Here is a 12050-nt window from a genome sequence, read left to right as displayed (position 1 = left end):
CGAGTCTAAAAACTGTTCAATCACCCGGTCAGTGCGTCTTCTCATAAAAAAACAAATGCGAGTTCCGTTTCTGAGTCGGGGTGCACCTTTCTCTTTGTGGGAAGCTTACCCGGGTGATAAAGTAGTCTGCATCTTATCATTGGCACTTATTAATGCTCGCAGTAAGCAGTGTACGAGGTAGGGCATACAGGCTCGGGAACACGGCAGACACCAGCCGCCGTTAGGAATCCTGAAACTAAGGTGAAACCTGAGAAGTAAACGATAACAAATCGGACCAAGTTACGTTTATTCCCGTGGGTTTCCGAAATTTAGCGAGGGTTTTATTTCGAGCAGTGTCCCTTGTATTAGTCTGAACGCATGACTAGGAAACGAATACAACGTGTTCTAGTGGAATTTATCTGTATGCGCAGTGTCCAATAGAAAACTAGTGGTGATGTGGCCAGACTTATTGCCCCAAATCTGGAACGACAGCTGTTTTTGGTTGCTTCTAAATATATTGCGAGCGAACAAACTGAAAACTCAGCGCTCTGAAGGAGAATCTTCTGCTTGCAGCGTTAAACTGAAATATTGCTATCAATACGATATGCGGCCTCGCGTCATAATGGTTGCACCGCTCATGTCTGTCGTCTCATTCCTTCTGTCCTTGTGTCTATCTGCGCTGCAATTCAAGAACACTGTGCCAAGAAGCCCAAACAGCTACTTTACTCGCGGCATAAAATCTATCAAGGTCAGCTTGAAACTTTCAGAGCTACCATTCCTGCTCCCAGTGCATGCGGATAAAAGCATATCAGTGGGAATATTCTTGCTGCTTGAGGCATTGGTAAGACTAATGCGGGGCAGAAAACAAAACTAGCCAAACGAAATTAGGCTTAAGCGTAAATCGCTTATTTAATAAAGCGCCTACCTAAACGAAGTAGAGTGCACGATTTCAAATGGCAGCAACATGTATTTTAATATACCGGGTGCTTTTGTTTAGAAGGTCCAAAATTGAAAAAAACGCTTGCCTGTAACACATAGCGCAATCGTAATTCTTGATCTAAATTACTCGGTGAGGCTCCCATTACGTCTACGAGACATCGGTTGAGTGAATAATTAAAGAATTAATTAAATAACTAACACAATTACTTTTTAGGCTAGGTACATCACGCGCATGTAATATGTACGAATTACAGCCGGTGAGCTTGCAAGGCGTATTCATTTGGAATGTATTTTCTCGACTGCACCAGATTTGAAATAATTTTGATAGTGTCGGGCGAAATGCATTGGCGTTCCAGTTACTTATGTTCAACAAAGCACGCCCATTATATGCGGCTTGTGCCAGATGTAAATTCAACTTTCTCAAATGTTCTCTTCTTCACGTGATTTCCTGATGAACTTCCTAATTTACGCATATCGCAGTAAGTATTTGCACCCGGTATAAGAAGCAACCTGTGTGGGGCCCAGTCTAGAGTTCGGCACCTAACCGCATTTGATCCCTCAGCGATATTCCAACGGAATGTGCCTACATTTAATGAGAGTCTGTGCGCAAAAAATACGTTTCTTTCAAGAATCATAATGACATTTGATTTTCACGGAATTGCTACATTCAGGGAGATAGCCTTTGAATAAGTAATAAGTGAAATATTCTGCCAAAAATACCAACACTAAGTTTGATGCATTTTCAGCTCTGATCTTTGCAAACCTTTTCAGCTCTGATCTTGATCATTGCAAACCATAAAAAAATAACCAAACAAATAAATAAATAAATAAAAAACGAACGAACGAGCGAAAGAACGAGCGACCGAACGAACGAACGAACGAACGAACGAACGAACGAACGAACGAACGAACGAACGAACGAACGAACGAACGAACGAACGAACGAACGAACGAACGAACGAACGAACGAATGAACGAACGAACGAACGAACGAACGAACGAACGAACGAATGAACGAGCGAGCGAGCGAGCGAACGAACGAACGAACGAACGTACGTACGTACGTACAGCCGCCCTGATTTTTAATAATATAGCGCGAGCGTTGACTGAACTGCTGGTGAGCGCCTTATAACGGCGATAAGCGTGCAACAAGGCGGAACAGCGTAGCAGACGACGCCCTTTCTTCTTGCTCGTGCGCGAACTCTCGCCTTGTTGCACGCTTATCGCCGTTATAAGGCGCTCACCAGCAGTTCAGTCGACGCTCGCGCTATATTATTAAAAATCAGGGCGGCTGTACGTACATACGTACGTTTTCCTTGGTAAATTTGAGCATCATGCGTCGAACAATTATCAATCACGAGAAGAGGCTAAACAGGCAAAGAAAGCTATCCGTTTTAGAAAACAAAGGAAGAGCTCGGCCCCGACACACGTACGACCTTGCAGAATCACACTTCAATTTGCCGTGAAGCTGCTTCTTTCGAGCAGCTGTAGTTGTGATTTTTTTTTACGTTAACAAGTAGATAAAACGGTACAGACGTTCGTAGTGTGATGGAGACTTGCAACATAAAAAAAAGCATGAAAACATGCGCTATGGCACGTTCGAGTATAACGGTTAGGTTTCAGCGAACAAGCTTTAAACGACCTATCCCACGTAGGCCACCGTGAATTGTTCAGTAGGGCGGCTGACTGGGCTAGTTAGTGATTCATTACCATGTACCTTTCGTGTAATATGAAACTATTCTTTGCGCGCCCAGCCTTAGGGTCTTTAAGAACTCGCTTCGCAGCACATCACAGTGGCTGTCCTGCTCAAGCTCATCCCTGACAGGGACTCCTGTGACGTAGCACAAATCGAGGCTGCTGAGATGAGAGATCGAAGCAGAGGCTTTTGTTATAAGCCGTTAGAGAAACCGTTGTTGCGTTACCTTAAAGACAGTTAGATAAGGTTGTAGTTTAAATTTTGCTTATTGCAATATCTTAACAGGGGTTAGCGAAAAAACACTGCAATACTGTAAGCATAATTAAAGACCTTGTGTTTGCGTTGCCCACCAGCCAAATCTCGTCAGCCTGGTGAAAGTTGCGAAGCTTGGGGACAGCTCACCGTGTTGCGAGTTTTCGGCAAGTTCAGTCATAGCCATACCCATACATGACGATCAAGTTTTCCACGGCTGTAAACATCAGCAAAATCAAGAAAAATAGAGAAAAAAAACTATAAACAGAAAAGAAATGAAACGCATGCGTGCGCGCGTACGCATAGAAACAACGATTGTAAAAGTCGAGTATTATATATGAAGTGCTTATGGCAAACAGAAACGCAGAGTAAGTCTTTAGAGTTTAATATGCTAGTATACGAAGACCTACTAGGTTTGGCAAGGGATTAACCGCGTTAAATGTCCCAGACTCGCTGTAGGTATAGGCCAATGGGGCTATATAATGATAAGCGTACTAATTCTGTGTCGCTAAGGTACCGTAGCGACGTAACTACTCTGCCTGGAAAAAAAGCGCAGAGATTGATGCAGCTTTCTATTTTTTTTTTTGGAATTAGGGTGTGTTTATTTGTTAGGCTCCCAAAAAAGCTCCGCATGCCGATGGCATTGTACCCTTCAACAAGAGTCAGTGCGTGCAGCTCCAGGCCTCGGCTACCGCATTCCAATGTTGGCGGAACGCAATACCTACGTTACTCTGCCCTCCTTGTGGTTGAAGTTTTTTCAGAACCCTCTTGCTTAAGCACCTTTCTGAGCAACAGTGTTCATCTGGTATGGTAAACGTGATCATTCGGTATTAGGGAATAAATGAGACACTCACTCGGTCAATCCTTTATTTACTTCATAATCAGTCAACTTGTCGATCCACCGGATACGCCAGTAGTTGGAGGTGGACATTGCAAAACTGCGTTTCTCCGCCTCTGCTACCCCGTGCAGCGACTAGGATGCCCCTGTTGTGCACCGTGGGCAGCAAGGGCGTCGCGTTCAGCACGTTCCCTCCGGCGGGGTTGTGCAGCTACGTGTTCTTCACGCACGTCTTGGTCTCGGACGGTGTCCTGCACGCCTCAGACGGCCCTGGCGCCTGGACGGACTTTGTACGCACCATGAAAGAGGAGGAGTTCGCGGACTACCCGGCTGGCATCTCCTTCGACATGCTGTTAGTCGCCATTCTCTATATTTAGACGTTGCGCAGACGGGCATGTTTTACCTTCCCGTTGTCGAGTATGTTGCCTCACTGAATGAGAACCCGCGACTTGGCGTGATCAGGAGTAACGCTGGACTCCCCGGTGGGTATCCTGGTCCACTCTGCAGGGACCCGAACTTTGTTAGGAAGGACATGATCCCATAGATTCCCTTGTGTTTTGCAGGATCGAGATGGAAAGCGGGGCGCAGTACAGCATCCGAAGCTTGTAGTCAGTTTTAGTGCCACGCTATGTGGACGGCCCATTGTATGGCACAAAATCTCCACTGAGTCTGACACTGGCTACGCATGATTACCGCACGCTCATGTGGCACATATGCGCTTACGTATTGCTCTGCACCAATAAACGCGTCCTTGATTCTATGAACAAGAGCACGTGCCGCTTTGGTAAAGTGGCTAGGACATCATGATGCAGAACTCGATGTTAACTGCTTTATTGTGGGCTGCGGTGGCCGTATTTAGGGGAGAACGGAATTCACAAAACAGTCGTATTCTTATAGTACCGTGAATGTTAAGCCAAAATGACCTAAATCAGGCAAGAACCATCCACCGGGGTTTTCCATGTTGCTGTAGTGTCGCTTTAGAGATTAATTCTGACGAACGAGCAAATTAATCAATTAATCGATTAACTACTTAAATAACTAATTAATTAACTAAACAAATAATTATTATATAACTAGTTATTCAATTAATTAATTATATAGGATCATCATAACACAACTATCACGCTTGCGGATGAGCAGTAAAAGGTGTCCTGCGTACTTTCCACAAAACGCAGAAAAGTTTGAGAGAACATTATTCGTTGGCTTCGAAAAATGTTACTGCATAAATACGCCTAGACTGACTAAAAATCTGGTATCAGGTACCAGGTGATGACACGCCGTTTGTGACATGCAAAGGCACGCAAAACTTAGTGGCGCCGTGGTTGGGCGGACATCTGCGAAAAGACGTATGCGGACGCAGTTGATGTGCTGTACTTATTCTTGGGGCATGCATGTGACTTAGGATAGATTAGTCGCTTTTCATCTTTTGACACATGAGGGACAGTCTACCGAACGGGTAGCAGCAAATCGCAAGAAGGAAGCGCAAATGCCTATGATCGCAAGAAGCGGGACAGGTGGGAATTCTAAGCAAGGAGTGACCACGTCGTCTTTGATTGCTGAAAGAGTGTGCTGGGCATGGACGTAATATACTTGCCTATGCTGCTATAAATATATTTACGGACCATTGAATGACTGCAGACCACTGCGCTATCTGGTCGAAGTACGCACGCTTCGAGAGGACTTGTAACTGCATTCTGCTGAGTGGGCATAACCTATACGAACGAACTAGCCCAGAAGCAGCCGCGTTTGCAGTATACTCCTGTATTTCCTGCCGCGGTTGCCGGTCACTCTACACGGCAGCAAAAACAAGGCAGACAACAGAAAGGACTTTATTATCGTTACCGCCATGGGCCTAGCAGTGTGGGCTGCAAAATGAAGGCCTTTTTCTGTGATCTTGAGCTAATATTTTCCCTCGCCTCTTCCCTTGCTCCCACGCCTGCATTTTCTCATAACTCTATGTACCCAATTAGTAACCTCGATGATGTTTGCGTTACCAGGTGCGAATATTGGTACATTGGTACCATTGGTACATAGGTACATTTGAACTTTATACATATGCGACCTACTTCCCTGCTCCTACTTACCTGTATAATTTTAACCGCAAGTACTTGCTGTCCTCCATACAGCAGTCTCCACATGTGTTAATGTCACGAGAAACTCTTATCTCGTTTCCTCCTCTTTCCAAGATGCTTACCTTCCTTTCGCGTATGGTCGTGATACTGCACGTTCTGCAGCGTATGTTATTACTCAAGGAATGCATTTACATTTGACATTCATAAAGGCATGCATTGAAGCTGAAGTTGAAGCTTAAGGTGGATTGGGGAATAGGCATTATATATGTTTTTCCTTCGAGGTCAGGAAGCACAAATATTACTTTAATGTGCTCGCCATCATGGGGCGGGAATCGAAGACTGCTGTAGTTCCTAGCAGTGATGACAGACCTTGCCGTCTTCAGTTCCCTGATATGTGACCATATTCGGCAGTTTTTGTGAATGATCAATGTCCATAAATACATAAATACAGTGACTTTTCATCCACATAAGGATAACCAGTTGCTTTCAGCAATGGTTCGCACAAAGGCCTATTATGTTGTTTAGAATGAGGAGGCGGGATGGGCGGGAGCGTTCTCGGCAAAACCCAAGGGCAAGTCCAGAATGACCCTCTCGGAGTCTACTGATTTGGTCGCTAGGATGAAGTTATCATTGCATGGTGACCCTTTCACCATCTTCCATTCGAGGTCCCTGTGCTGAGCGTCGCGCTGGCACCCCCAAAAGAAATAGCCTGTAGTCAGTAACGTGACCAGGTCACAAGGATACGCTGCTTTGGCGCTTCTTTGTCTATGCAGACATTTAGAAGGGCCGGTTTCATGCCATGAAAGGAACTCTATTTAGAAGAAAATGGAGCTCTCCCTCTTAATGGCCAGTCCTGTCGCCAACCCTCGAACACTTGCGTTGTGACTGCGTATCTGGAGTTGAGCCTCTGCCGCAGCACCCGCCCTGCCCGGGGCAAACCCGGCGAATTGTGTCTGCGTCAGGTGGAACACTCCCACGAAGCTTCCTGTTGTATGGCTTGCGCTATGTACAAACTTAATGGAGATCTATTACGTGATGATGGCGTGTAGGACGAGTATTTCGATGTTCTGCGCCTATATCAATAGGGAAGTCGCAGCAGGCCCTGACTTCGAGCTTTGAATATTTGAATGTGAACTTTATTTTTATTACCGCCTCAGGTACGCCTATAATATGACCTTCCTGGACAGTCCTATGGTACGCAAGGAACTCAGAGAGCTGGCCACTGGCACCAGCATCAAACACTACGGCATCCTGAATGTCATGACACGTGCCGCCTATCTGCACTACCTGGTTACAGCGGTACGAAGTGCAATTCCGGTAAGGATAACGACTATGCATCACCGGGCCCGGAAAAAACTTCGATATTTAAGTGCTTTAAGCCGGTTTCTAGGGTGTCAGATTTTAAAGCGGGCAGTCAACAGAATCGTTCCGATTGCAATGCAAAGGTTTTGCCCCATCGATGTAACTTCATTACGGCACAACTATAGAGTTATGTTGTAAACTTTTTACAACGTATTACGGCTTCAGGTGTTTATACCTTGTGGTGGCAAATTAAATATGCGGAAACGCGTGCGCTGAACTATCTACTGAAATGGGCAATGTAATGGAATGCATTCGAAATTAATTCTTTTACAGATATACATAAGCGCAAAGCGTTTACCTAGTGGCAACATTTGTGGTAAATTGTCGCTCATGATCGCTGATTGTTATTCGAGGAAGCTTATGCCGGATAATGACGCAAGTTACTTAGAAAAGGCCAACTCCTTTTGCTGTGGCCGATGGCAGCGCTGCCGTCTCACAATAACGGGTCAGGTGATCTACACACACAATAATCCAACGATTGCCGCTCGACGATTGTGGGAAGGGGCCCCGGAGATCTGTACCAACTTTTTCAAAAGGGGTGCAAGAAGGTGGAACTAGGCCGAAGAAGACCATGCGGTGTGTTTGGAGGTTGCTTGAAACGCTGGAATTCGGTGCATCTGGCGACGTAACGCTCAGTATCGTGACGTATCTCTGGCCAGTAAGAGCGGCCTTGTTCACGGTAGAATGTTAAATTATGGGGTTTTACGTGCCAAAACCACTTTCTGATTATGAGGCACGCCGTAGTGGAGGACTCCGGAACTTTCGACCACCTGGGGTTTTTTAACGTGCACCTAAATCTAAGTACACGGGCGTTTTCGCATTTCGCCCCCATCGAAATGCGGCCGCCGTGGCCGGGATTTGATCCCGCGACCTCGTGCTCAGCAGCCTAACACCATAGCCACTGAGCAACCACGGCTGGTCACGGTAGAGTGTTCGCGTGGACTCGAGATGGCCTGAATTTTGGACCGTCGTGCATGGTGCACAGTACTGAAAACGGAGGCTCTTGGAGACAACTAAAAGGTAGCGCGCGGTCGAGTAGCGCTCTTTTATTCGACGCGACCACGTAGGCAAAAACTGCTATATTTTAAAGGCTTGCGAGCGGCCGCGAATAGTGGCTGGTAGCTGTCGGCCTTCTGTTGCTTAAATATTAAATATCAGATATAAATATAGGTAGCAGGAAATCCTGCCGATAAAGAAGCGATGTATGGATCGAAGTTACGAGTTTCACGTTCAGTCGACGGAAGTGGCATCCGAGTAAGAGAATCAGTATCAGCGTGTCGTCGAGCGCTCATGTAGGAAACATAACAGTACTCCTGTAGACGGGGGGGGGGGGGAGCAATGGGCGAGTTCACCAAGAGGATCCCGAAGATTCTCGAGCCGGCACAGTGACGCCTAGTGTGTGACCACCGTGCAGGGACGCCCATAGAACTATGCAGGAAATCATTGCAGCGTGATGGCCGCCAAGCACTCTGGCTCAGGGCCACTGAAACTGCGTTCAGAGTCAATGACGCAGCGGCTGGCGTGCGAGATGACCAGCTCACTTTCGCGGATATCTTGAACGAGCACCGCGCCGATGCCAACACCACTCGCGTCGGTGTCAACTTCTGTTAGGGCTGATGGATCGAAGCGGGGAAGAATAGGCTGCGACGTCAAGAGGGACTTTAATGGGCGAAAGAAGTAGTCACGCTCTGTGGTTCACTAAAGCATAACGCCTTTCTGGGGAAGGCGCGTAAGAGGATGGGTCGCATTAGCAAGTTTTGGAATGAATTGGTGAAAGTATGAGCATAAGTCTAACAAATTTCTTAACTACTGGCTACCACGAGGTTGCTTAAATGCTTTTACAGCCGCAGTCTTTCGCGGATCTGGTCGTATGTCTCTTTCATCGACCTGATGTCCCGGCACAAGAGCTTGTCGTTCACTAAAATGGCAGCTCTTAGAATTGAGGACAAGGCCAGCTTTCCCCAAGCAGTTCAGCACCAACTCCATATGCTTGTTACGCTCATTAAATGTCCGCCCAAAGATAACAACGTTGTCCAGGTAGTGCGTGCAAACTTCCCATTTCGAGCCCCGCGCATAGTGTCTATGAACTTTTCTAACGTTGCGGGCACGTTACATACCCCAAAAGGCATGACATTGGATTAAAATAACTGCGGTGCGTTGCAAATTGTTTTTTTTTTCTATCGGCAATGTGCATAGAATTTCCCAGTTACCTGACCGTGGACCAACAGAGGACAAGCTAAGGGTGGCAAAACGGCAAGCGATTGCGTTGTCAGTTCGCGGAAGCGGGTAAACGTCTTGTTTATTAATGGCGTTTATGGAGCGGTAATCAACACAGAATCACCACGTACCGTCTATCTCTTTTGCCGATATCACTGGTGCTGCCCAAGCGCTAAGTGATTCTGGAACGAGTCTTTTGCTTAGCATTTCTTCAATTTGATCGCTGATGATCTTGCGCTTTGAGGAAGATACAGAATAGGCTTCTTGTCGAACCGGTTGGCCAGATCCTGTGTTGATGCGATGACCAGTTCTCAAAGCAGGGATCGATGGCAGGCAGTTGTACGGCGCAAAGTCGAATACCGAGCAATGTTTCGCTAGGAGGACCACCAATGTCTGACGCTCTGGGTGACCGAGTGATTTAGCGACCATGGAAAGGATCTTCGATTCCACAACGCATGTTATTGGCTTCTGGGCCTGGAAGTTCTGTAAGCACTGCCACGGGTACCGACCAGTGGTCTTGATATGTGGCAAACCTAAAGCCTTGATACAGCAGCGCAACTTCAGTGGAATAACTTATAGCCCACAATCCTCAGCTACCATTCAATACCGATAACATTCAATGAGAGAGCGTAAACTTTTATTTCAAATCAGAAAGATTTGAGTCCGGCGTCTTTTAGTGGGTCTGGGCACCCGCCGCGGACGCGGTTCCGAGACCTTGTCTCGAAGCGGCTTCCTCGGCTCGCTGGACGGCCCAGAGTTGTGCTGTGAGGTCAGAGCTGAGCAGTGCGGTCATCCGGCGGGACTGGAGGCTGGCGGTGGAAGGGTCGGCACTGCCCGACTTGTTTGTTAGGTCCTGACAGTCCCATAGCATGTGATTTAGTGTGGCAACCTCGCCACGCGATGTGCATCTGTTTGTAGTGTACATGTCTGGATACCATTCAATGAGCAACCAACACATTTTTCTTTAGGCAGTTCACATGTACAGTCGGCGTCCCCCTTGTGTAGAGCGCGCGAACGGCGGCCGCCGGGGCACTCCGGAGCCAGCCAGTGACCTCTAACGGTAATGGCTGGTCCCAAGATTAGATGCGTCGGTCACGCGCGCCCAGACACTTGTTATATAGAGCCCAGCAGCTACGTTAGATGTCGCTGAGTGTCGCCAGAGCGCCCCGGCGGCGGCCGTTCGCACGCTCCACACAAGGGTGATGCCGACTGTGCAGCATCAGCTGCAGCATCAAACGGGTTGCGACCAGAACAGACAACAGAAATACGCCTCGCGGATAAAGTGAGCACTGCTGGAACTTCGGAAGCACAAGGCACATTCACTTGACAGGGCGAGTCTTACGACATCACAGATGAAACACTTCGATCCACGCTGAGTTCTCCCGCTGGGCAGTCAACATTGGCGCTGCACAATTGTAAAAAGTCGATCTCTAGAATCACATCGTGGGTGGAACAACGAAGAACAGTAAACTGCGTATAAAAAACTCGACCACCCAGGGAAACATTCACATTGCAAACACCAGTGGCGCTATAACCTAAAACTATTCCTAACTTTTCTAATTCCAATTCTGCAATCAGCCCTCCGTGATTGGTCAAACACTTTTTTGGACCACGCCCACTTCACCTGTTTGTCATGCAACGTCAAGAAAACCGCGGTACCTCCCCATCTTATAGGATGTGAACCCACTGATTATGCAATACTGCAAAGAAGAAAAGAAAAATAGGTATTTCTGATTCGGTGCCTTCGCGCCATTAGACCTCGGCTATTGGTCAAAAGTTTTCGGGCTGCGCCCACTTCACCTGCCTTTCACGCGACGCCACAAAACCGCGAAAGTTCACTGCGTCAAAGTGACGTGTACGCGTTAAAGAGGCGTTAATATGCCAAAAAAACTGAATGTTTATCTGAATAGCCGCAGGCTGTCCCGTTCTGAAAGGAATAAAAGATGGCTGCCACCAATCGCTCAGGCACTGACTACTCGCACCTGCCGGAGAGCATGGGTTTATTTTGGTGTAATAAAACTTTTTGCGTGGCCATGTAACACTTTCAAGCACTTTTCGCACGTTTACGAACTCGTTCTGCCAACCCTTCTTTGCTGACGATCCGTTTTAGCGTCATTCTCAAGCTTCCGTTGCATGCCGCCGTGATTGTCGACGAACCACCGCAAGCTAAGTAAGGGAAAGCGGACCAATCGCAGACGCCGGTACCACCCTCTTCATCCGGTTGTCGATATTCAGTGCAGTGGCTCGGCCCCAACGAATCCCTCTACACTTGAGCGTGCTTCTCGCCTCTTGTGAGCCAATAAGATAAGACAAGCCGCTCAGTGTAGCCAATGTTACTCGTTTTTCAAACAAACAAAAGTGACCTCCCATGAACGAGGAGAGCGTTTGATAGGTTTGTTGAGACAACTCTGCGGGTGACCACCCGATGCTTGCGTCGGCGGTTACGCGAATTTGACCACAGGAGATTGGAATAAAAACATATTGGAGTAGTTTTGCGTTATAGGGCCCCAGTCCGATATAATGAGTGAGCAATAACTCCATCAGAACTTTTGCGCTGGTACCAACGGAACATGACCTTGCGTCCCAGAAGATTTTCAATCACGACACTCATGACGGAAACATTTGCGCCCGTGTCGAATAAAGCCATGGTAGGCACACTGTGACAAAACACATGCGCTCTATTCTTCAGCGTAAA

The 12050-nt window shown here is 47.2% G+C and overlaps 1 protein-coding gene and 1 long non-coding RNA gene across 3 annotated transcripts in view; one reads left to right on the top strand and one right to left on the bottom strand.

Annotated features, from left to right (window-relative positions):
- Nucleotides 1-12050, top strand: part of LOC135912682 (uncharacterized) — a 169675-nt gene that overhangs the window by 139652 nt on the left and 17973 nt on the right. For both annotated transcript variants that reach the window (XM_070522279.1, XM_065445195.2), the window contains 2 exons: nt 3837-4056; nt 6934-7093. In XM_070522279.1, coding sequence (XP_070378380.1) covers nt 3837-4056; nt 6934-7093 — 380 coding nt within the window. The remainder of the gene's footprint in view (nt 1-3836; nt 4057-6933; nt 7094-12050) is intronic.
- The window catches only part of LOC139048000 (uncharacterized), a 28446-nt gene that overhangs the window by 14773 nt on the left and 1623 nt on the right, over nt 1-12050 (bottom strand). The gene's annotated exons all lie outside the window — the stretch shown is intronic.

Source organism: Dermacentor albipictus, chromosome 7 (assembly GCF_038994185.2).
Source record: "Dermacentor albipictus isolate Rhodes 1998 colony chromosome 7, USDA_Dalb.pri_finalv2, whole genome shotgun sequence".
Taxonomy (NCBI): Eukaryota; Metazoa; Arthropoda; class Arachnida; order Ixodida; family Ixodidae; genus Dermacentor; species Dermacentor albipictus.
Note: the sequence above shows the minus strand (reverse complement) of the source record. Positions and strands in the feature narration are given on the sequence as shown.